The following is a 24,813-nucleotide window of genomic DNA, read 5'->3' as shown; positions in this document are numbered from 1 at the left end:
TCAAGCCACAAACTGAGATCTGGTCACTGCCAGATTCAGATCCAGTTCAGCCTGAAAAACCCCTGAGGAATCCTCACGTTGTTCCCGGTGTGCAGTTGAGCGTTTTGGGTGAATGTGAGGTGTTATTGTAAAGCACTTTGAAGGTCTGCTTCAGATGGAAAAGAGCTATAAAAAGGACTGCAGAACTTTCCAACACAGCAGTGGAAGATCGTGATCACTGGTGTAAACTGCAGTGGTTCCCACTCTTGGTCACCGGACCCAAAGTACTGTTGATGTCAGGCATAAATAGAAAATGTGCAGTACTTTGGGTGCTGAAGACCAGGTTTGGGGTGTTTTAGGTGTTCCGCAAGCGTGAACCACCGCAGGTTTGGACCTGTGGTCAATCCCTCTACACCGTATCAACCTGACGGGAAGCAGAAGGACAAAACACTCAAGAGGAAATAAATCAAGGTCAAGCCTTTGACCTTCTCTGGGGATTTGAGGTTGTGGGTTTTTGTTCAGCACTGTTTCTCAGGTGTTACGGTGTTCTGTCTCAGGTTGAGTTCCAGGCGATAGATAGTTCCTACTTGACCAGTCTGCCCATCATAGTCCACATCTCCATCCGAGCAGCCAAGACAAACGCCCCGAGAGTCTCCTGGAACATGGGTATGAAAAGCTGATTAACCACTGTTTATTTCTGTGTTTGACTCCACAGGGTGTAATTTAAGATTTTTTATTTTTTATTTTTTTTTTGCTGTGGAGGTCTGGACCTGTTGGAGGGTCAGTCTCGAGCAATCACCTGGGAGGAGCTGCAGGTTGTGGACAGTGACAACATTGATGCTGTGTACCTGGTGGCCGTGGATGGACCTCTGCATGGACGCCTCAGTGTCAGAGGTCAGGACCACAGCTCCCAGGTCACACACTCAACACGTTTCACAATTTTCACAAGAGAACAAAAGTATTTTATTTAAATATAAATATTAACAAACAGCTGTGGCCTGGGTTGACCTGGGCTTTAGAACAGAAGGAAACTGACAAACACAAATAACTTCAGCCACACTTTCTGTAACAAGTCTTGACATTTCCAGCGGATGGCAGTGATGAGCAAAACAAACTTCCTCTTTGGATTGATCTGATGCATCAGAGTTTACTAATAATGAATGAGTTCATCCTCATTATGTGACCTTTCACCTTGGTAAGTCACCAGATGATGTCATTTATTGTTTTTGAGTTATTGTGCTCAGAACCAGGAGGTGACGGACTCTACCACCCACAGCATGATGCCAGACTCGACCTTCAAAACAGTGAAACAAGCTGCTTAACTCCCTGAAGATTTTCTGACAGCGTTACGCATACAGTAACACCCCAAGGACAAGGTTCCAGCTATAGAAGGAACCCCAGAACCTACTGAGAGTGACAAGATACATGGACATGCACAGCCTAGATGACTGGAGATCAGCCAGCAGGTCTCCAAGTTCTTTCAGAAATATAGTCAGTGGACAAGGTTCTTCAAAGTTTAATCCTGCCCTTGTGTATCCTGGGAATTCCAAAAAGAAATTGTGTGTCTTTTTTGGCCCTTTCCTGCCCCCGTGCTGCTCGTCCATCAGGGACTGCGGTGTGGCTGGGGAAGCATATGTCTCGTGGCTCTGCATGTGTTTCCTAATCAGGTGTAAAATTGGGCCACGGCTACGTTGCCAGGGGCCGTGGTGGCAACGCTGAAGCTGCTTCTGCCGTCTCCTTCTCCATCCATGTCTGTCCCCTTCCAGCCCAATGCGCAGAGGGACGGTCCCTTTGTTGTAACGGGGAGCAGGATGGAGCAGATTGGACGGACTTATGGCATTTCACGCCAACATGCACAGGAAGCAGATGCCCTGTCCCCAAACAGGTTTTCCTGTTACCAGCATGGAGGGGGTGAGGGGGTGAGAGGGTGAGGGAGGAGGTCAGGGAGGGGGTGAGAGGGTGGGAGAGTGAGAGGAGGTGATGGTGTAGTGGTTAAACGTTGGGCTTGAGACCAGAGGATCCTCGGTTCAAATCCCAGCCTGACCTGAAAATCACTAAGGGACTTTGGGCAAGGTCCTTAATTCCCTAGTTGGTCCCAGTGTGTGAGACAGTGAGAAAGGGAGTGAGAGGGTGAGGGAGGGGTTAGAGGGGTTGAAATGAGATTGAATCTTTCATGGCTCATCAGAATAGTTTTTAAAGTGTCTTCTGACAATTTCAATTTTCAATTTCAATTCAATTTTTCAATTTATTTTCATTTATATAGCACCAAATCACAACAAAGCTGACTCAAGGTGCTTCACACAAGTAAGGTCTAACCTTACTAACACCCAGAGCAGCAGTGGTAAGGAAAAACTCCCTCTGAGGAAGAAACCTCAAGCAGACCAGACTCAAAGGGGTGACCCTCTGCTTGGGCCATGACCTGTTTGATGAACACGACTCAAAATATTAAATTAATAATCTTCACCTCCAAATGCACATTTAGGAAAACTCAACTCAACCAACTCAATCAAACAACTTTTTTTTTTATATAGCGCCAAATCACAACAAACAGTTGCTCCAAGGCGCTTTATATTGTAAGGCAAAAGCCATACAATAATTACGGAAAAACCCCAACGGTCAAAACGACCCCCTGTGAGCAAGCACTTGGCAACAGTGGGAAGGAAAAACTCCCTTTTAACAGGAAGAAACCTCCAGCAGAACCAGGCTCAGGGAGGGGCAGTCTTCTGCTGGGACTGGTTGGGGCTGAGGGAGAGAACCAGGAAAAAGACATGCTGTGGAGGGGAGCAGAGATCAATCACTAATGATTAAATGCAGAGTGGTGCATACAGAGCAAAAAGAGAAAGAAACACTCAGTGCATCATGGGAACCCCCCAGCAGTCTAAGTCTATAGCAGCATAACTAAGGGGTGGTTCAGGGTCACCTGATCCAGCCCTAACTATAAGCTTTAGCAAAAAGGAAAGTTTTAAGCCTAATCTTAAAAGTAGAGAGGGTGTCTGTCTCCCTGATCTGAATTGGGAGCTGGTTCCACAGGAGAGGAGCCTGAAAGCAGCATCACTGAAAGCAGCCAAAGATAACGATACGTCTTTGTGATGGTTATGAGTAATTTTTTCTCTAATAGTTAAAATTTTATTAGCAAAGAAAGTCATGAAGTCATTACTAGTTAAAGTTAAAGGAATACTCAGCTCAATAGAGCTCTGACTCTTTGTCAGCCTGGCTACAGTGCTGAAAAGAAACCTGGGGTTGTTCTTATTTTCTTCAATTAGTGATGAGTAGTAAGATGAGAGCTGCTCCATCCAAAGTGGGATGGATGCCGTCTCTCCTAACAAGACCAGGTTTTCCCCAGAAGCTTTGCCAATTATCTATGAAGCCCACCTCATTTTTTGGACACCACTCAGACAGCCAGCAATTCAAGGAGAACATGCGGCTAAACATGTCACTCCCGGTCCGATTGGGGAGGGGCCCAGAGAAAACTACAAAGTCCGACATTGTTTTTGCAAAGTTACACACCGATTCAATGTTAATTTTAGTGACCTCCAATTGGTGTAACCGGGTGTCATTACTGCCGACGTGAATTACAATCTTACCAAATTTACGCTTAGCCTTAGCCAGCAGTTTCAAATTTCCTTCGATGTCGCCTGCTCTGGCCCCCGGAAGACAATTGACTATGGTTGCTGGTGTCGCTAACTTCACATTTCTCAAAACAGAGTCGCCAATAACCAGAGTTTGATCCTCGGTGGGTGTGTCGCCGAGTGGGGAAAAATGGTTAGAAATGTGAACGGGTTGGCGGTGTACACGGGGCTTCTGTTTAGGGCTACGCTTCCTCCTCACAGTCACCCAGTCGGCCTGCTTTCCCGGCTGCTCGGGATCTGCTGGAAGGGAACTAACGGCGGCTAAGCTACCTTGGTCTGCACCGACTACAGGGGCCTGGCTAGCTGTAGAATTTTCCACGGTGCGTAGCCAAGTCTCCAATTCGCCCAGCCTGGCCTCCAAAGCTACGAATAAGCTACACTTATTACAAGTCAATCAATCAATCAACTTTTTTCTTATATAGCGCCAAATCACAACAAACAGTTGCCCCAAGGCGCTCCATATTGTAAGGCAAGGCCATACAATAATTATGAAAAACCCCAACGGTCAAAACGACCCCCTATGAGCAAGCACTTGGCAACAGTGGGAAGGAAAAACTCCCTTTTAACAGGAAGAAACCTCCAGCAGAACCAGGCTCAGGGAGGGGCAGTCTTCTGCTGAGACTGGTTGGGGCTGAGGGAAAAAACCAGGAAAAAGACATGCCCTGAAGGGGGGCAGAGATCGATCACTAATGATTAAATGCAGAGTGATGCATACGGAGCAAAAAGAGAAAGAAACAGTGCATCATGGGAACCCCCCCACAATCTACGTCTAAAGCAGCATAACCAAGGGATGGTCCAGGGTCACCCGATCCAGCCCTAACTATAAGCCTTAGCGAAAAGGAAAGTTTTAAGCCTAATCTTAAAAGTAGAGAGGGTATCTGTCTCCCTGATCTGAATTGGGAGCTGGTTCCACAGGAGAGGAGCCTGAAAGCTGAAGGCTCTGCCTCCCATTCTACTCTTACAAACCCTAGGAACTACAAGTAAGCCCGCAGTCTGAGAACGAACCGCTCTAATGGGGTAATATGGTACTACGAGGTCCCTAAGATAAGATGGGACCTGATTATTCAAATCCTTATAAGTAAGAAGAAGAATTTTAAATTCTATTCTAGAATTAACAGGAAGCCAATGAAGAGAGGCCAACACGGGTGAGATATGCTCTCTCCTGCTAGTCCCCGTCAGTACTCTAGCTGCAGCATTTTGAACCAACTGAAGGCTTTTTAGGGAACTTTTAGGACAACCTGATAATAATGAATTACAATAGTCCAGCCTAGAGGAAATAAATGCATGAATTAGTTTTTCAGCATCACTCTGAGACAAGACCTTTCTGATTTTAGAGATATTGCGTAAATGCAAAAAGGCAGTCCTACATATTTGTTTAATATGCGCTTTGAATGACATATCCTGATCAAAAATGACTCCAAGATTTCTCACAGTATTACTAGAGATCAAGGAAATGCCATCCAGAGTAACGATCTGGTTAGACACCATGCTTCTAAGATTTGTGGGGCCAAGTACAATAACTTCAGTTTTATCTGAGTTTAAAAGCAGGAAATTAGAGGTCATCCATGTCTTTATGTCTGTAAGACAATCCTGCAGTTTAGCTAATTGGTGTGTATCCTCTGGCTTCATGGATAGATAAAGCTGGGTATCATCTGCGTAACAATGAAAATTTAAGCAATACCGTCTAATACTGCCTAAGGGAAGCATGTATAAAGTGAATAAAATTGGTCCTAGCACAGAACCTTGTGGAACTCCATAATTAACTTTAGTCTGTGAAGAAGATTCCCCATTTACATGAACAAACTGTAATCTATTAGACAAATATGATTCAAACCACCGCAGCGCAGTGCCTTTAATACCTATGACATGCTCTAATCTCTGTAATAAAATTTTATGGTCAACAGTATCAAAAGCAGCACTGAGGTCCAACAGAACAAGCACAGAGATAAGTCCACTGTCCGAAGCCATAAGAAGATCATTTGTAACCTTCACTAATGCTGTTTCTGTACTATGATGAATTCTAAAACCTGACTAGACCATTCCTCTGCAGGTGATCAGTTAGCTGTTTTACAACTACCCTCTCAAGAATCTTTGAGAGAAAAGGAAGGTTGGAAATTGGCCTATAATTAGCTAAGATAGCTGGGTCAAGTGATGGCTTTTTAAGTAATGGTTTAATTACTGCCACCTTAAAGGCCTGTGGTACATAACCAACTAACAAAGATAGATTGATCATATTTAAGATTGAAGCATTAAATAATGGTAAGACTTCCTTGAGCAGCCTGGCAGGAATGGGGTCCAATAAACATGCCGATGGTTTGGACGAAGCAACCAATGAAAATAACTCAGACAGAACAACCGGAGAGAAAGAGTCTAACCAAATACCGGCATCACTGAAAGCAGCCAAAGATAACGATACATCTTTGGGATGGTTATGAGTAATTTTTTCTCTAATAGTCAAAATTTTGTTAGCAAAGAAAGTCATGAAGTCATTACTAGTTAAAGTTAATGGAATACTCAGCTCAATAGAGCTCTGACTCTTTGTCAGCCTAGCTACAGTGCTGAAAAGAAACCTGAGGTTATTCTTATTTTCTTCAATTAGTGATGAGTAGAAAGATGTCCTAGCTTTACGGAGGGCTTTTTTATAGAGCAACAAACTCTTTTTCCAGGCTAAGTGAAGATCTTCTAAATTAGTGAGACGCCATTTCCTCTCCAACTTACGGGTTATCTGCTTTAAGCTACGAGTTTGTGAGTTATACCACGGAGTCAGACACTTCTGATTTAAAGCTCTCTTTTTCAGAGGAGCTACAGCATCCAAAGTTGTCTTCAAAGAGGATGTAAAACTATTGACGAGATACTCTAACTCCCTTACAGAGTTACACTTACAAGTACCATTACTGCTAAAGGAGGCCGAGGAATAACTTTCACACCCAGAGCAGAAAAGTGCGGGAGAGACAGGAGAAGCCGCCATGCTAAATCGGCTAAGAGCTAGTAGCTGCGCTAAGCTAGCGGATTCCTAAAAACACACAAAGTGAATAATGTGTAAATCATTTAGAGGTGATTCCGCAGAGGGAGTGCTTTAGTTAAGGCACGTGAAGATTACACTGTGAAACAAATCGTTATCTAGTTAACTAGATCAATCTAACTGCGCAGATTAAACAGTTAACAGATACAGCAAAACACTGCTGTGCTCCGGAACAGGAAGTGATACAATACCGCAGTGAGAGCCAACCACCAGTAGAGGCAAACACTGCACACTCTACACAAACACTGCACCCTCTATGCAAACACTGCAACCTCTACACAAACACTGCAACCTCTACTCAAACACTGCAACCTCTACACAAACACTGCAACCTCTACTCAAACACTGCAACCTCTACTCAAACACTGCACCCTCTACGCAAACACTGCAACTTCTACTCAAACACTGCACCCTCTACGCAAACACTGCAACCTCTACTCAAACACTGCACCCTCTACGCAAACACTGCACACTCTACGCAAACACTGCAACCTCTACGCAAACACTGCAACCTCTACTCAAACACTGCAACCTCTACTCAAACACTGCAACCTCTACTCAAACACTGCACCCTCTACGCAAACACTGCAACCTCTACTCAAACACTGCACCCTCTACGCAAACACTGCAACCTCTACTCAAACACTGCACCCTCTACGCAAACACTGCACACTCTACGCAAACACTGCAACCTCTACGCAAACACTGCAACCTCTACGCAAACACTGCACCCTCTACTCAAACACTGCAACCTCTACGCAAACACTGCAACCTCTGCTCAAACACTGCACCCTCTACGCAAACACTGCAACCTCTACGCAAACACTGCAACCTCTACTCAAACACTGCACCCTCTACTCAAACACTGCACCCTCTACGCAAACACTGCACCCTCTACGCAAACACTGCAACCTCTACTCAAACACTGCACCCTCTACTCAAACACTGCACCCTCTTTGCAAACACTGCAACCTCTACGCAAACACTGCAACCTCTATGCCAGGGGTGGGCCGCAAGGGCCGAGACACTGCACGTTTTCCTTGCAACCAATCACCTCAGCAGGTGGCTTGCTGATGAGCTTTTCCCCTGAACATAGACATCTGATCGTCAGTGAAGTCACCTGCTGAGGTGATTGGTAGTAAGGAAAAGCTGCAGTGTCTCGGCCCTTCATGGCACATGATTGCCCACCCCTGCTCTACGCAAACACTGCACCCTCTACTCAAACACTGCACACTCTACTCAAACACTGCACCCTCTACGCAAACACTGCACCCTCTATGCAAACACTGCAACCTCTACACAAACACTGCACCCTCTACGCAAACACTGCAACCTCTACGCAAACACTGCACCCTCTTTGCAAACACTGCAACCTCTACTCAAACACTGCACCCTCTACTCAAACACTGCACCCTCTACGCAAACACTGCACCCTCTACGCAAACACTGCAACCTCTACGCAAACACTGCACCCTGTACGCAAACACTGCAACCTCTACTCAAACACTGCACCCTCTACTCAAACACTGCACCCTCTACGCAAATACTGCACCCTCTACGCAAACACTGCACCCTCTACGCAAATACTGCACCCTCTACGCAAACACTGCAACCTCTATGCAAACACTGCACCCTCTACGCAAACACTGCAACCTCTACTCAAACACTGCACCCTCTTTGCAAACACTGCAACTTCTACGCAAACACTACAACCTCTACGCAAACACTGCAACCTCTACTCAAACACTGCAACCTCTAAGCCAGGAGTGGGCAGCAAGGGCCAAGACACTGCACGTTTTCCTTGCAACCAATCACCTCAGCAGGTGGCTTGATGATGAGCTTTTCCTCTGAACATAGACATCTGATCGTCAGTGAAATCACCTGCTGAGGTGATTGGTAGTAAGGAAAACCTGCAGTGTCTCGGCCCTTCATGGCACATGATTGCCCACCCCTGCTCTACGCAAACACTGCACCCTCTACGCTCACCCTGCAGTTCTACACACCAACATGAAAATTGTTTACTCTGATGTATTGGGAGGGTTTTTTTTTTTTGGTAAACACTTTATTTACTCTGACGGGGTTTTTTTGTTGTTGTTTTTTGGTAAACACTTTTTTTACTCTGACATGTTTTTTTGGTAAACTATTTACTCTGACATATTTTTTTTGTTTTGTTTTGTTTTGTTTTTTGTAAACACTTTATTTACTCTGACCTTTTTTTGTTGTTTTTTGGTAAACACTTTTTTTACTCTGACATGTTTTTTTGGTAAACTATTTACTCTGACATATTTTTTTTGTTTTGTTTTGTTTTGTTTTTTGTAAACACTTTATTTACTCTGACCTTTTTTTGTTGTTTTTTGGTAAACACTTTTTTTACTCTGACATGTTTTTTTGGTAAACTATTTACTCTGACATATTTTTTTTTGTTTTGTTTTGTTTTTTGTAAACACTTTATTTACTCTGTGTTTTTTGCATGGCCTCTATGTGGCCTGCTGCAGGGTGTTCTTGATCTGACCAGGAAAACGATTAGTCTCTCATTCAGTCTTGTTAGTTGTGATATTTTGACCTTTTGTGTCCCGTAGCCTCTCTGTGTTGGACGGCACTGCCTGATTGTCTTTTGATCACTTTGGACTGTTGTTTACATGAAACAGAGACATGTGTGATTGTCTTTTGATCACTTTGGACTGTTGTTTACATGAAACAGAGACATGTGTGTGCATGTTGGGCCTGCAGGAACCTGTTAGTGGATTCTCTCATGGAGTTGCGTTCCACTGGAGAGCGCCATTGACCCTTTGCGCTGCAACTGATGGTGAGAACGTGGTCGCGTGGGGACAGTTGCTCAGTCCAACACCTTCAGCCAAATGGACGTCTGCCTGTCTCACTCACACACACATACGTGGATCCTTTTATGGGCCTCATGCCCAACGCCACCTTTGGGCCCAATTACCAAGTTGTTTCCTTGGTTTGGACCGGGCTCCAGTTCCCCTCGGTGAAGTCGCTAATGAGGTTCGGGCTCGTCACCGTTCCTCTCTCAATCTGTCTGCTGACCTTGCCCTTCTGTCTCTCTGGCATGTGCAGAGAGACGGGACGCCCCTCCTGATGCTGGCAACCGGATGGCCACCGGGAAGGACGCCACGTTTACCCCACCGGTGTTCACAGCACAAACGCTCGCCAGCGCCTCGTGGTGCCTTCAGGCACTCAGAGAAAGTTGTTATTTCCAAGTGAAAATGTTGCTGGAGATGGTAATTGAATCAAAGTATGACGCTTTGACGAGTGACAGAATCGGTCGCTGACTACAACGCGTCTGCCAGTGGGCCGCCGGTCATGTGATGTTAGCATGAGGCCGGGCAGCCAGCAGCGGTGTGCTGACAGATGGACACGGCCTACATTTCATTAATGTAGGACAGACACCAAGTTTTCTCTCATCTTCACTCTTCAAAGCATTACAGACCAAACACAATTCAGACAGCGTGGATCTGAAAACAAACAAACAGACATATAAAAAAACAGACAAACAGACAGACAGATAAATAGACAGACAGACAAACAGATAGACAGACAGATAAATAAACAGACAAAAATCAAATCAAGTCAAAATCAAATTTATTAATTTATATAGCGCCAATTCACAACATAATAAAAACAGAAAAAACTGAATTAAAAATTTAAAAACACAATAAAAAGACAACCATAAAAGAATACAAGAATAAAAACACATCATAACACTAATGATAAAACAAGGAAAACAAATGAGTCTTTAGACGTGATTTAAAAGTCTCCACAGTATCAGACTGCCGAATGTGTGCCGGGAGATCGTTCCACAGAGCTGGAGCACGGTAGGAGAAAGCTCTGTGACCGGCAGACTTTTTATTCACCCTGAGAACGCAGGGCCCAAGGTGATACATAGGGGCTTACCAGGCCAGCCAGATAGGGAGGTGCAAGTCCATGAACAATCTTATAAACTAATAACAGTACCTTAAAATTTAATGTTGCAGCAACTGGAAGCCAGTGTAGGGATGCCAAAACGGGCGTAATGTGGTCAAATTTTCTGCTTTGTGTCAAAAGTCTGGCAGCAGCATTTTGAGCCAGTTGAAGACCCGTAATACTGGACTGCGGTAAACCAGAAAATAAAGCATTGCAATAGTCCAATCTAGAGGAGACGAATGCATGAATCAAATTCTCAGCATCAGCCATAGACAGGATGGGACGAATCTTCGCTATATTTGGCAAATGGAAGGAAGCAGTCCTAGTAATGTCTCTAATGTGGAGGTCAAAAGACAACATAGGATCAAAAATTACCCCAAGATTCCTCACTTTATCCATATGATGTATAACACACGAACCTAAGCTAAGCGCTAGCTGAACAAATTGATGCCGATACCTCGCTGGACCAAGAACCATCACTTCAGTCTTATCAGAATTTAAAAGTAGGACATTACTAGACATCTAACTTTTCACTGATGCAAGGCAATCTTCCAAAGATTTTATGTGAATGAGATTACCAGCAGTTATCGGCATGTACAAATCAAATCAAATCAAATCAATTTTATTTATATGAGGGCTGTCAATAAAGTATAGGTCCTTTTTATTTTTTTCAAAAACTATATGGATTTCATTCATATGTTTTTACGTCAGACATGCTTGAACCCTTGTGCGCATGCGTGAGTTTTTCCACGCCTGTCGGTGACGTCATTCGCCTGTGAGCACTCCTTGTGGGAGGAGTCGTCCAGCCCCTCGTCGGAATTCCTTTGTCTGAGAAGTTGCTGAGAGACTGGCGCGTTGTTTGATCAAAATTTTTTCCTAAACCTGTGAGACACATCGAAGTGGACACGGTTCGAAAAATTAAGCTGGTTTTCGGTGAAACTTTTAACGGCTGATGAGAGATTTTGAGGTGATACTGTCGCTTTAAGGACTTTTCACGGTGCGAGACGTCGCGCAGCGCTCTCAGCCGCCGTCGTCAGCCTGTTCAAGCTGAAAACCTTCACATTTCAGGCTCTATTGATCCAGGACGTCGTGAGAGGACAGAGAAGTTTCAGAAGAAGTCGGTTTCAGCATTTTATCCAGATATTCCACTGTTAAAGGAGATTTTTTTAATGAAAGACGTGCGGACGGGTCCGCACGTCGGGACGCAGCCGACGCGGTGCGGCGGCACAGGAAAACACCTCCATGTTGATAACCATTTGGAAAATCCAGGCGGCTTTTGATGGCTTTCAGTGGAGTGAGTATATGAGAAATTGTTTAACAGCAGGACATGTTCCAACTTGTCCTTAAGGCTTCCAACAGAGGTATTTTTCCTGTGGCGGAGCGTCGCGGCGGCTGCGAGCCGACGCTGCAATCCGTCCGCACGTCTTTCATTAAAAAAATCTGCTTTAACAGTGGAATATCTGGATAAAATGCTGAAACCGACTTCTTCTGAAACTTCTCTGTTCTCTCACGACGTCCTGGATCAACAGAGCCTGAAATGTGGAGGTTTTCAGCTTGAAACAGGCTGACGACGGCGCCTGAGAGCGCTGTGCGACGTCTCGCACCGTGGGAAGTCCTTAAAGCGACAGTATCACCTCAAAATCTCTCATCAGCCGTTAAAATTTTCACTGAAAACCAGCTTAATTTTTCGAACCGTGTCCACTTCGATGTGTCTCACAGGTTTAGAAAAAATTTTGATCAAACAAAGCGCCAATCTCTCAGCAACTTCTCAGACAAAGGAATTCCGATGAGGGGCTGGATGACTCGTCCCACAAGGAGTGCTCACAGGCGAATGACGTCACCGACAGGCGTGAAAAAACTCACGCATGCGCACGAGGGTTCAAGCATGTCTGACGTAAAAACATATGAATGAAATCCATATAGTTTTTGAAAAAAATAAAAAGGACCTATACTTTATTGACAGACCTCGTATAGCGCCAAATCACAACAAACAGTTGCCCCAAGGCGCTTTATATTGTAAGGCAAAGCCATACAATAATTACAGAAAAACCCCAACGGTCAAAACGACCCCCTGTGAGCAAGCACTTGGCGACAGTGGGAAGGAAAAACTCCCTTTTAACAGGAAGAAACCTCCAGCAGAACCAGGCTCAGGGAGGGGCAGTCTTCTGCTGGGACTGGTTGGGGCTGAGGGGAGAGAACCAGGAAAAAGACATGTGGAAGAGAGCAGAGATCAATCACTAATGATTAAATGCAGAGTGGTGCATACAGAGCAAAAAGAGAAAGAAACACTCAGTGCATCATGGGAACCCCCCAGCAGTCTAAGTCTATAGCAGCATAACTAAGGGATGGTTCAGGGTCACCTGATCAAACCCTAACTATAAGCTTTAGCAAAAAGGAAAGTTTTAAGCCTAATCTTAAAAGTAGAGAGGGTGTCATTGAGGGTGTCACCCAATTGTACATTGTCATGTACAATTGGGTGTCATCAGCATAGCAATGAAAGGCAATCCCAAAACACTGCAGTATATTCCCCAAGGGGTGCTACATAGAGGGAAAAAAGCAGAGGGCCTAAGATGGATCCCTGCGGAACCCCAAACTTCATATCCCTAAGATCAGAAGAAGTGCCATTGCACAACACACAGTAAGAATGAGTAGACAGGTATGACGTCAACCATGCAAGGGCAGTTCCCGTAATCCCAAATTGATTCTCCAGTCTGTCGAGTAAAATATGATGATCCACGGTATCAAACGCAGCACTAAGATCCAACAGCACCAAGACTGTAGTGGTATCCGAGTCCGAGTCCATTGCTTGCAAAAGTTCATTCACAACTTTAGTAAGTGCTGTCTCTGTGGAATGATATTTTCTAAAAGCAAACTGCAATGGCTCAAAAAGATTATTCTCAGTGAGGTCGTCCATGAGCTGTTGCGAAACCACTTTTTCCAGGATTTTAGAACAAAGTGATAGATTTGATATCAGTCTATAATTTTTCAATACACTTGGGTCGAGATTGGATTTCTTCAGCAATGGTTTAATCACTGTAGACTTGAAACATTTAGGAAAAGATCCAGACGTTAATGACAGTTTTATAATTTCCAGACAAACAGATAAATAAACACAGACAGACAGATAAATAAACAGACAGATAAATAGACAGACAAACAGATAAATAAACACAGACAAACAGATAAATAAACACAGACAGACAAATAAACAGACAAATAGACAGACAAACAGATAAATAAACAGAGAGACTGATAGACAGACAGACTGTTTAGCACTCTTCTGGTTATTAATTGTATCTACTCTGAGCTTTATTTAACAACAGTCCTGTTGTGAATCACTCGCAGTTAGCATTCGCTAGCGGTTAGCTTTCGCTAGCTAGGTCTACTCTTCCCCTCCCCCGTCGTTACTTTTTATAGCTTTTTGCCCGTTTAATACTTCTGTTCATTTTTCAGTCGAACTGCTGTGAATTTTAAGTAATTATTTTACTCCTGTGTAAAATAGGAGCGGCTAGCATTTTCGCTAGCGGTTAATCAATCAATCAATCAATCAATTTTTTTTTATATAGCGCCAAATCACAACAAACAGTTGCCCCAAGGTTAGCTTGCATTAGCTATTTCGGGCCCCCATCATCATTTTTTCATACTTCTGTTAGTTAATTAACTGTTTAGTGTATTTTATAGCTGCTGCTTTTTTACCTGTTTAATACTTCTGTTAGTTTTTCAGTGTAACTGCTGTGAATTTTAATTCATTTATCTGCGTCTGTGTGAACCTTAGGAGTGGTTAGCTTATCCATTATTGGTTAGCTCGTGTTTGCTTGGCTACATTCTTGAATTTCTTATTGCACAAAGTACACTACAAATCCTACTTTTCACCCTCCGTAAATCCTGCGTGATGTTGGAAGATAGGTTGGCTCTCTTAGAGAGCCGTGTCCATAAGTTAGAGCAGCTTCTTAGCTCAGTGGAGTTAGATTTTACGGGCACTCCAGATGAGGTTAGTGTTGGGTCAGCTAGCGAGCCCATTAGCATCATCTTAGAAATGCCGGCTGTGGAGGACGGCTTTCGGACTGTGGCTAGGCGGAGGAAGCCCCGTAGGGCTTGGTGCCCGGTTGTGGCACCCCGATCACACTCGCCACTGCGAACTGTGAATCGGTTCTCCCCCTTGGATTTGCCAGATGTGAATTCTCTGAGCCCACAAGTGACTTCCACTCCTGTCTCCAGGCCGAAACACCGGACTTTAGTGATAGGGGATTCTATCACCCACAAAGTCAGGTTACAGACGCCGGCTGACGTTAAATGTATTCCTGGGGACAGAGCTCGCGACACTGCATCTCATCTTAGGGTGCTGATGCTGCAAAAGGGAAGACAGACGAAGGAACATGACATGAGATATAGTCACATAGTTATTCACGTTGGCACCAATGATATCAGGATGAAGCACTCAGAGGTCACAAAAATGGACATAGAGAGGAATTGTGACCTTGCCAGAAAGATGTGTCGGCATCGATTAATAGTCTCTGGTCCCCTCCCCTCCCGAGGTACTGATGAGGCGTTTAGCAGGCTGACATCATTAAATAGGTGGCTGGCGCAGTTTTGTAGACAGCAAGGCTTTAGCTTTATTGATAACTGGCCTTCATTCTGGGGCCACCGTGGCTTGCTGATGCTGGACGGCCTCCACCCTACTGGGGAAGGCGCCGCCATCTTGTCTGTGAACATAGATAGAGCTCTACGGGGAGGGTAACATTAGGAATCTACAGCAGGCCATGGAGCAGGTGATTAGAGACCCTGCAAGGCTTATGAAAAATGTGGGTGTGGAATCCACTATCTTAGCAGGGAATTTTGTGCAGAAAATCCACTATGGTGATAGTGCAGTTTATTTGCCAGGGAGGGAATTTCAACAAGTTGAGACTGTGGCCTGCTTCCGTAGTTGTGTCCATAAAAATCATAGAGGGATATGCTTTCCAAACTTAATACCCATTACTATATTGGATGATGTTGAAATTGAGGATGGCCCAGTGGTTGTTCCAGCAATAGCAAAGATTTCGTGTCTGCTACCTACCACGTGCGTGGAATGTCTCAAACCTAAACCTACATCTAGGCATCTTATATATGCTACTCTGGAACCACCCCTAAACCCAAACAGTTCAACTGTCAACCCCACTGAGGTCCTTAGACTCGGTCTCATTAACATAAGATCACTGTCCTCAAAATCATTGTTGATCAGTGATCTAATTATTGATCATCACTTAGATATGGTTGGGCTATGTGAAACCTGGCTTAAACCTACAGCTGTCCTCCCCTTAAATGAGGCCTGCCCACCAGCATATACATTTAGTCACGTCCCTCGTGATGTGAAGCAAGGCAGGGGTGTTGCTCTTATTTATAAATCTAGGTTTAGCTTATTAGCTGTTGGGGGTTACAAATATAACTCGTTTGAGCATCTGATTCTCCACTCTGCTCAGGATATTACACATTGCCAAGGTCAGAAGAATAAAATCAGTCGTATTACTTTGTCACTGTATATAAGCCTCCTGGCCCATATTCTGAATTCTTAGATGAATTTGGTGCATTCATCTCTAACTTGTCTACTAGTGTAGATAACATTCTGATCATTGGTGACTTTAACATTCATATAAATAAGCCTTCTGCAAATCATTTATGGAAATTGTGGATGCATTAGGATTTCGGCAATGCATTCGGGATTCGATGCACATTAGTGGGAATACCCTGGATCTGGTTCTCGCACGTGGTATTGCTGTCACGAATATTGACATCATGCCTCTTACATCAGTGGTGTCTGATCACTCACTTATTAAGTTTACAGTTTCGCAGCCGTGTTTAGTGGAACAACAACCTTATATATCATTACGGCGATGCATCAACTCCTCAACTAAGACTGAACTCGAAGCTAGACTGCCTGATGTCTTAGCTTCACATTTGACAAATACCCAGTCAGTAGACAGACTTGTGGACAGTTTAAACTCAGTGCTCAAAACTACACTCGACATGATTGCACCACCTGTGTTAAAATGGCGCTCCCCCAAATCACAGTCACCTTGGTTCAATGATTATCTGCGTGACCTCAAGCATAAAGCAAGAGGTCTAGAACGGAAATGGCGTCGTTCAAAATTAGAAGTATTTCACCTTGTGTGGCGTGATGCTATCTTAGACTATAAGCATGCATTATTGGCTACAAAGCGAACCTATTACTCTGATTTGATCAACAAAAACAAGCATAAATCAAAGTTCTTGTTTGACACGGTGGCAACACTTATGCATGGACAACCACCTGTAGTTCGCTCTCCTTTTACAGCACAAGATTTCCTGGATTACTTTGGGAAGAAAATAGAAGACATCAGGTTAAACATATCCCAGCATGCCTTAACCCAGCCACTACACCCTGCTATTGATGTGGGCGCCACTACTGAGGTATTACCTAGATTTACAGAATTTGACAGTATCTCACTAGGCATGCTGACAAAACTCGTAATGTCAACAAAAAGCACAACCTGTTTATTTGATCCTATACCAACAAAACTGTTTAAGGACCTGTGGTCCACTCTTGGGCTGACTGTGCTGGAAATTATTAATCTTTCTTTAACTTCTGGATCTGTTCCTAAATGTTTCAAATCTGCAGTGATTAAACCATTACTGAAAAACTATCGGCCGATATCATATCTATCATTTTCTCTAAAATTCTGGAAAAAGTGGTGTCACGGCAGCTCGTAGACTATCTTACTGAGAATAATCTCTTTGAGCCACTGCAGTCTGCTTTTCGAAAATATCATTCCACAGAGAAGGCTCTCACTAAAGTGGTGAATGATCTTCTGCTTACAATGGACTTGGACACCACTACGGTTCTGTTGCTGTTAGATCTCAGTGCTGCATTTGATACAGTGGATCATCATATTCTACTTGATAGGCTGGAAAATCATTTTGGGATTACTGGGAGTGCCCTTGCATGGCTGACGTCATACTTGACCAGTCGTTCTCACTGTGTTTTGTACAGTAACACTACCTCTAACCTTAGTGACATGAAATTTGGGGTTCCACAGGGGTCTGTCTAGATTGGACTACTGCAATGTTCTATTTTCTGGTCTACTGCAGTCCAGCATTAGGGGTCTCCAACTGGTTCAAAATGCTGCAGCCAGACTTTTGACAGGAAGTAGAAAGTTTGACCACATTACACCCATTTTGGCGTCTCTTCACTGGCTTCCTGTCCCAGTGAGATCAGATTTTAAGGTTCTGCTACTAGCCAATAAAATTATTCATGGACTGGCACCTCCTTAGCTAGCTGACCTAAGTGAACCTTACGTACCGGCCCGGGCTTTATGTTCTCAGGGTGCAGGACTACTTTGTGTCCCTAAGGTGAATAAGAAGTCTGTGGGTCACAGAGCTTTCTCTTATTGTGCCCCTGTTCTGTGGAATGATCTCCCTGCGTCAATAAAACAGTCAGATTCTGTGGAGACTTTCAAGTCCAGACTTAAGACGCACTTATTTTCCCTTTCATATGGATAGCATACTGGTACAGTTTTGTTTTACGCTTTTTACTCTTTTAATTCATTTATTAGTAATTGGAGCGGGCTGCGGCCTCAACTTTACCTAAATTCTGGGTGTTTTAGTGAAGTTTAGGGCTAGTGGCCGGTGATCACCTTAGTATTTCTGTTTTTCTTGTTGATTAAATTATACTGTATTTTTTGTCTTTCTGATGCCTGATTCTGTTTTTTTCTCTCTGTTTAAGGTGCAGCTCCATCCAGAGATGGGAGTTGTGTTCGTGTTGGCGATCCTTCTGTCCTGTTCACCAATAGCATTTCTTGTATATTTGTCCGTGAATTGTTCTGTGAATTATTTCTGTAATTTGTGTCTGTATCATGGCCCAATCAGAGGGTCACCCCTTTGAGTCTGGTCTGCTTGAGGTTTCTTCCTCAGAGGGAGTTTTTCCTTACCACTGTTGCTCTGGGGGTTGGTAAGGTTAGACCTTACCTGTGTGAAGTGCTTTGAGGCAACTCTGTTGTGATTTGGCGCTATATAAATGAAAATAAGTTGAAATTAAATTGAAAAAATTCAAATTGTAAGTCTGATTGTGTCTATTTATAATAATTTACAATTTGGTACATTTACATTTTATTGTCTTTATTTTGAAATGGCTTTTAAAAAATGTTACAAAGATTAAATTATGGACATTCAAAAAAAAAGATTTTTTTTTAATATAATTTCTCTGGATTTTTTTTTTTTCAATTTTCTTATTTTTCTGTTAGTAGATTTTTCCACCTAAAGGCAAATATCACTTTTAAAGCAACGTATCAATTTAAAAATATAAATGTTTTTAAGTTTGTGTGTTTTGTGTTGTTGTGTGTTGTTTTAAATCCTCATTAAGTCTCATTGCGTGAGACAGACACACTAAATATTTTAAGTGTAACTAACATTAGACCAGCAGGTATCCCACAAAACCTTTGTGTGAAATATGGCCAGATTTTATCTGCAATTCTTCCAAACGGGTTCTCTGGAGACCTTTTTATTGTTTGGGGAGATGATGGTTTAGTGGTTAAGTGTTGGGCTTGAGACTAGAGGATCCTTGGTTCAAATCCCAGCCTGACCAAAAAATCACTAAGGGCCCTTGGGCAAGGTCCTTATTCTCTGATTTGCTCCCGGTATGTAGTGAGTACCTTGCATGGCAGCACCCTGACATCAGGGTGAATGTGAGGCATTATTGTAAAGCGCATTGAGTATCTGGTGCAGATGGAAAGCGCTATATAAATGCAGTCCATTTGCATCTCTTGCTGCCGTTTCTGTTTCTGCCCAATAAATTTAAGTCTAATTTATCCTGCTCCATATCTGCAACTCCGTAGCCATGCAGAGTCCTCTGCATGGTCGTAAACCCTCTCCGAGCCTGTCTTTGTCCTGACATGCACCTCCCAAAAAACGTAAAAACACATCAAGACGAAGGCGACTGAATGGGCTGTGATTGGTCCACTACTGCATCAGTTACGGAATCTCAGTTTTCCGGTTTCACAATCAATGACTTTCATGACAACAAACATCACGGGATAGTAGACCAGTCTTCACAAAATGTCATGCCCCCGACTGTTCTGGTGGCAAATTGCATTTTGACACCCACTAACGCGCTAACCCCGATGGAGAACTTGGAAAGGTTCACAGCTGTGTCGAAACAAAGCTCTGGTGTAGTAGAAGCGTAAAAAGACCATAACTCTACCATATGTAGCAGTGACCTTTGACTCTTACATGGCATGTTGGGAAACTGAGTTTCTTGGTGTTACGGCATCTTGTTGAAATTTTTACTCGCTTCAAAATTGTAATTATTCTAAGTTAATGAATTCTTTATTTGAACACTGGAACAAATTTACGGCGCAGCCAAAAAAAATTCTTTTAATGGCTTAAATCATTCAAAGGGATTTGAGGTGGACGTGTCTCTGCTCTGTCTGATGTGGTCTCCTGGTCCTCAGGGTCGAAGGCCTTCATGTTTCATGTGCAGGACCTGAGAAACGGCGCAGTCGTGTATCATCACTCTGACAGCGACACCACACGTGATCACATCGTCTTCCGGATCAGTGATGGGCACCACAGCATCCGCCACAAGTTCCCCATCAACATCCTGCCAAAAGACAACTCGCCGCCGTTCCTCATCAACAACGTGGCGGTGGAGGTGCAGGAGGGCGGAGCCGTGCAGCTGAAGGACTACATGCTGCTGGCGTCCGACCTGGACTCCAGTGATGATGACATCCTTTACCAGATTGTCGCCTCCCCCAGGGCGGGGCAGCTGGTGAAGAAGCACGCCCCCCAGCAGTCAGGTGGACACATAACTGTCTTTAATGTTGATTAAACTGTGAAGTCAATAAAAAAAGACATTTTTTAATTTTTTTTTTCTATCAATATATCGATTAACGCTGACAACTCGGCTCGTTTCATCCAGGAACACCTGTGGACCGTTTCCTGCAGAGAGACCTGGTCCAGGGTCTGATCTACTACCAGCACGCAGGACAGGAAGAATTTGAAGACATCTTTGACATCACGCTGTCTGACAGCCACCGCCCCCCGAACCTCTCACACACATATGTAAGTCCAAAAAACAAACTTTTGGAAAATGTGTGCAGGGGCGTCTTCTCATGGCCTTTGCCCCGCCTCTTCCTCCTCTCCAGACTGTGGTGGTCCACGTGTTCCCAGTGGAGGACCAGCTGCCTGTAGAGGTTTCGGGCACCGTTCGTTCGCTAACAGTAAAGGAGATGGAGGTGGTTTCCATCACGCGGGCTCACCTCCACTTCACACACCGAGAACATCCAGATACTGACCTGACCTACATCATCACCCAACCCTGCTTCAGCCCGCTGTATCCTGGGTAAGGACAGCAAACAGAACTGGACATTGCTCCACCAAGTGTTGGAAATTATATCATTAATTATTATTTCTATATTTATAGCTCCACATATTTTATGACTGAATTTTGTATTTTCCACAAAATGATCATGCTTGTCCTTTATGTATTGTGGCCCCCTGGGGCCCACAGACTCACCGGCGTGTCCAAGTCTGTTTTTTATTGTATTTGTATCAATAAATCAGCAGCAGAACATGACAGAGACTTTGTTCGATCACTTCCTGAAACTACAGAGTTCACATGGGTGTGTCTGCTCTCTTCTTTTTGACATTTATTTGACCAATTGATTGATTGACCAATTGAAATCGATTTTAAATCTTGTTTTTTGTATATTCCTCCAAATTTTGTTCCCTGAAGACTTCCCTGAAGACTCCATTTCAAACAACAAATAATTTGTCCACATGAATAAAAATGTATACGAGGTCTATTAGAAAAGTATCCGACCTTATTATTTTTTTCAAAAACCATATGGATTTGAATCACGTGTGATTACATCAGACATGCTTGAACCCTCGTGGGCATGCGAGAGTTTTTTCACGCCTGTTGGTTACGTCATTCGCCTGTGGGCAGTCTTTGAGTGAGGAGTTGCCCACCCTCTCGTCGTTTTTTCATTGTTTAGGAATGGCTCAGAGACTGCTGCTTTGTTTGATCAAATTTTTTTCAAAAACTGTAAGGCACAACTGAGTGGAAACCATTCGATAAATTCAGCTGGTTTTCGGTAAAAATTTAACGGCTGATGAGAGATTTTGGTCTGGTAGTGTCACTTTAAGGACGGCCCACGGCGCCTGACGGCGATCTGCGCTTCGAGGCGGCAGCGTCTCGCCGTTTCAAGTTGAAAACTTCCACATTTCAGGCTCTGTTGACCCAGTAAGTCGTCAGAGAACAGAGAACTTTCAGAAGAAGTCGGCATGAGGAGTTTATTCGGACATTCCATTGTTAACAGACATTTTGTAATGAAAGAACGTGTGGGCAGAGTCGCATGTCGGGCCGGACCCGACCGCGGGGGGTCGCGACAGGAAAAACACCTCCGTTGGAAACCTTAACGGGCAAGTTGGAACATGCCCAAGCTGTTAAACAATTTCTCAGTTACTCACTTGTTGAAAGCCATCAAAAGCCGCCTGAATTTTACAAATGGTTTTCAACACGGAGGTGTTTTTCCTGTTGCGGCGCACACAGATTCACCGAGTCATCACGGAAACGACTCGGCAAATTTGCGCGCATGTCTTTCATTTAAAAATGTCCTTAAACAGTGGAATGTCCACATAAAGTCCTCATGCCGGCCTCTTCTGAATCTTCTCTGTTCTCTCACGACGTCCTGGGTGAATTAAGCCTTAAATTAGGATGTTTTCAGCTCGAAACAGGCCGACGACAGCGCCTGGAAGCACTGCAGGACGTCCCGCTCCGTGGGAAGTCCTTACACCGACAGAAACACCCCATAATCTCTCATCAGCCGTTAAACTTTTCACCGAAAACCAGCTTAATTTCTCGAATAGTGTCCACTCGGATATTCCTCACAGGTCCAGAAAAAATTTTGATAAAGCAATGCACGCCGTCTCGAGCAGCGTGTGAAACAAAGGAATTCAGCCAAGAGGGCAGGACCACATATCACTCAAGGCCTGCCCACAGGGAAATGACGTCACCGACATGCGTGAAAAAACTCACGCATGTGCACGAGGGTTCAAGCATGATTGGTGTAATCGCACATCATTCAAATCCATATAGTTAAAAAAAAATAAAAGGGTCGGTTTATTATCTAATAGACCTCGTATTCACTCAAGATTTGAAAGTTCATATTTTCAGATTTTATCTTTTACCCAGTATTCTAGATATTCACAAAGCTGAGATTGTTCTGGACATTTTGATATGCAACACATAAGTATCATACTAAAAGAAAGTACCTTAAGAGGGAAATTACTGAATGGACAGTAAAATTTCATAATTTTGAAATAACAGCTAGTTATCTCATAAAAAGTTAATTCAACAAAATACAAAAGCTAATTCCTCACGAAAATGAATTAAATAACTGCAGGAAAATAGTTTTATAGTGATAATGACCTAAATAAGATGTATTTGTCAGTATTTCACATTTGGAAGACATTTTGTTCTTTGAGGATAATGACACAAAGTTTTTATTTTTGGATGGCCGAATCAGGAGACGGCTCACTGGGATAAATCCCAACTTATTTCGTAAAACAGACTTCTGATTTCCTGAAACATAATTTTGTTTTTAGAATGATGGACGCAGGACGCGTGTTCTACACGGACGTCACCAGCACCATGAAGAAAGACACCATGGTTCCCGTGTTAAAGTCCTTCACACAGGTGATGAGAGACAAGAGTTCCTCCTGTAAAGATCTGGACTCTGCAGGATTCACCTTCATCTGGACACGTTCCCTTACCTATGAATGGTTCTCATTAAACATGGATTAAGTTAATTTAAAAAATGTAATAAAATTAAGTTACAAAAGTAAAATTAATTCCAGATTCTGTTGCATCACAGTTCCACGGCAACATAAATGTACCTGTTGCCACTGGGACAGAAAACCATTTCTATGTTTGGGCTCGTCAAACCAAACTCTGTATTTTTGTCCAAATGACTTCCACAGTGGGAGCTGGAACTTTCTGATGGTAGCTGAAAAACAGTGTAAAAGTTGTTGAAATAATGACAGAAGCATGAAATGTTCATTGTGAGGTTTTCTTTTCTTTTTTAAAAAAAGAAAAAAGATCCAAGTCAAAATCAAAGATGGCCACCATTTTTCAAGATGGCTGCCACATTGCTGTTTGAGTCAATAGTGGGTGTTTAAACATCTTTATAAGTCCTAACCCTAACATTGTTATTATCCCTCAAGAGCAGGGGTGTGCACAGGAGGGAGGCAGGGAAGCAGTGGTTCCCCCTCGTGGTCCAATTGTTGAAAAACTCATATTAAAGTGCACTCTTGCGAGGCAAAATGTATGTTAAAGTGCACTTTTGGGAGAAAAAAAACGTGTGTTAAAGTGCCCAAATGCGTGTTAAAGTGCACTTTTGGGAGGAAAAACTTGTGTTAAAGTACACTATTGCGAGGCAAAACAGCTGTTAAAGTGCACACTTGAGAGCCAAAACACGTATTAAAGTACACTCTTGGGAGGAAAAAAACATGTGTTAAAGTGCACTCTTGGGAAGAAAAAAACGTGTTAAAGTACACTCTTGCGAGGCAAAATCCGTGTTAAACTGCACTCTTGGGAGCCAAAACGCGTATTAAAGTGCACTCTTGGGAGGAAAAACGTGTGTTCAATTCAATTCAATTCAATTTAATTTTATTTATATAGCGCCAAATCACAACAAACAGTTGCCCCAAGGCGCTTTATATTGTAAGGCAAGGCCATACAATAATTATGTAAAACCCCAACGGTCAAAACGACCCCCTGTGAGCAAGCACTTGGCGACAGTGGGAAGGAAAAACTCCCTTTTAACTGGAAGAAACCTCCAGCAGAACCAGGCTCAGGGAGGGGCAGTCTTCTGCTGGGACTGGTTGGGGCTGAGGGAGAGAACCAGGAAAAAGACATGCTGTGGAGGGGAGCAGAGATCGATCACTAATGATTAAATGCAGAGTGGTGCATACAGAGCAAAAAGAGAAAGAAACACTCAGTGCATCATGGGAACCCCCCAGCAGTCTAAGTCTATAGCAGCATAACTAAGGGATGGTTCAGGGTCACCTGATCCAGCCTTAACTATAAGCTTTAGCAAAAAGGAAAGTTTTAAGCCTAATCTTAAAAGTAGAGAGGGTGTCTGTCTCCCTGATCTGAATTGGGAGCTGGTTCCACAGGAGAGGAGCCTGAAAGCTGAAGGCTCTGCCTCCCATTCTACTCTTACAAACCCTAGGAACTACAAGTAAGCC

General features: G+C 43.5%; 1 protein-coding gene across 1 annotated transcript in view; it reads left to right on the top strand.

Moving 5' to 3' along the window:
* The window catches only part of frem1b (Fras1 related extracellular matrix 1b), a 199,592-nt gene that overhangs the window by 48,534 nt on the left and 126,245 nt on the right, over positions 1–24,813 (top strand). Inside the window, exons 7-12 of the mRNA XM_034179310.1 lie at positions 537–645; positions 742–873; positions 20,013–20,357; positions 20,480–20,622; positions 20,706–20,902; positions 23,170–23,260. Coding sequence (XP_034035201.1) covers positions 537–645; positions 742–873; positions 20,013–20,357; positions 20,480–20,622; positions 20,706–20,902; positions 23,170–23,260 — 1,017 coding nt within the window. The remainder of the gene's footprint in view (positions 1–536; positions 646–741; positions 874–20,012; positions 20,358–20,479; positions 20,623–20,705; positions 20,903–23,169; positions 23,261–24,813) is intronic.

Source organism: Thalassophryne amazonica, chromosome 10 (genome assembly GCF_902500255.1).
Source record: "Thalassophryne amazonica chromosome 10, fThaAma1.1, whole genome shotgun sequence".
NCBI classification, from domain to species: Eukaryota; Metazoa; Chordata; class Actinopteri; order Batrachoidiformes; family Batrachoididae; genus Thalassophryne; species Thalassophryne amazonica.
The sequence above is the reverse complement of the archived record's forward strand: the minus strand, read 5'-3'. Positions and strand labels throughout refer to the sequence as shown.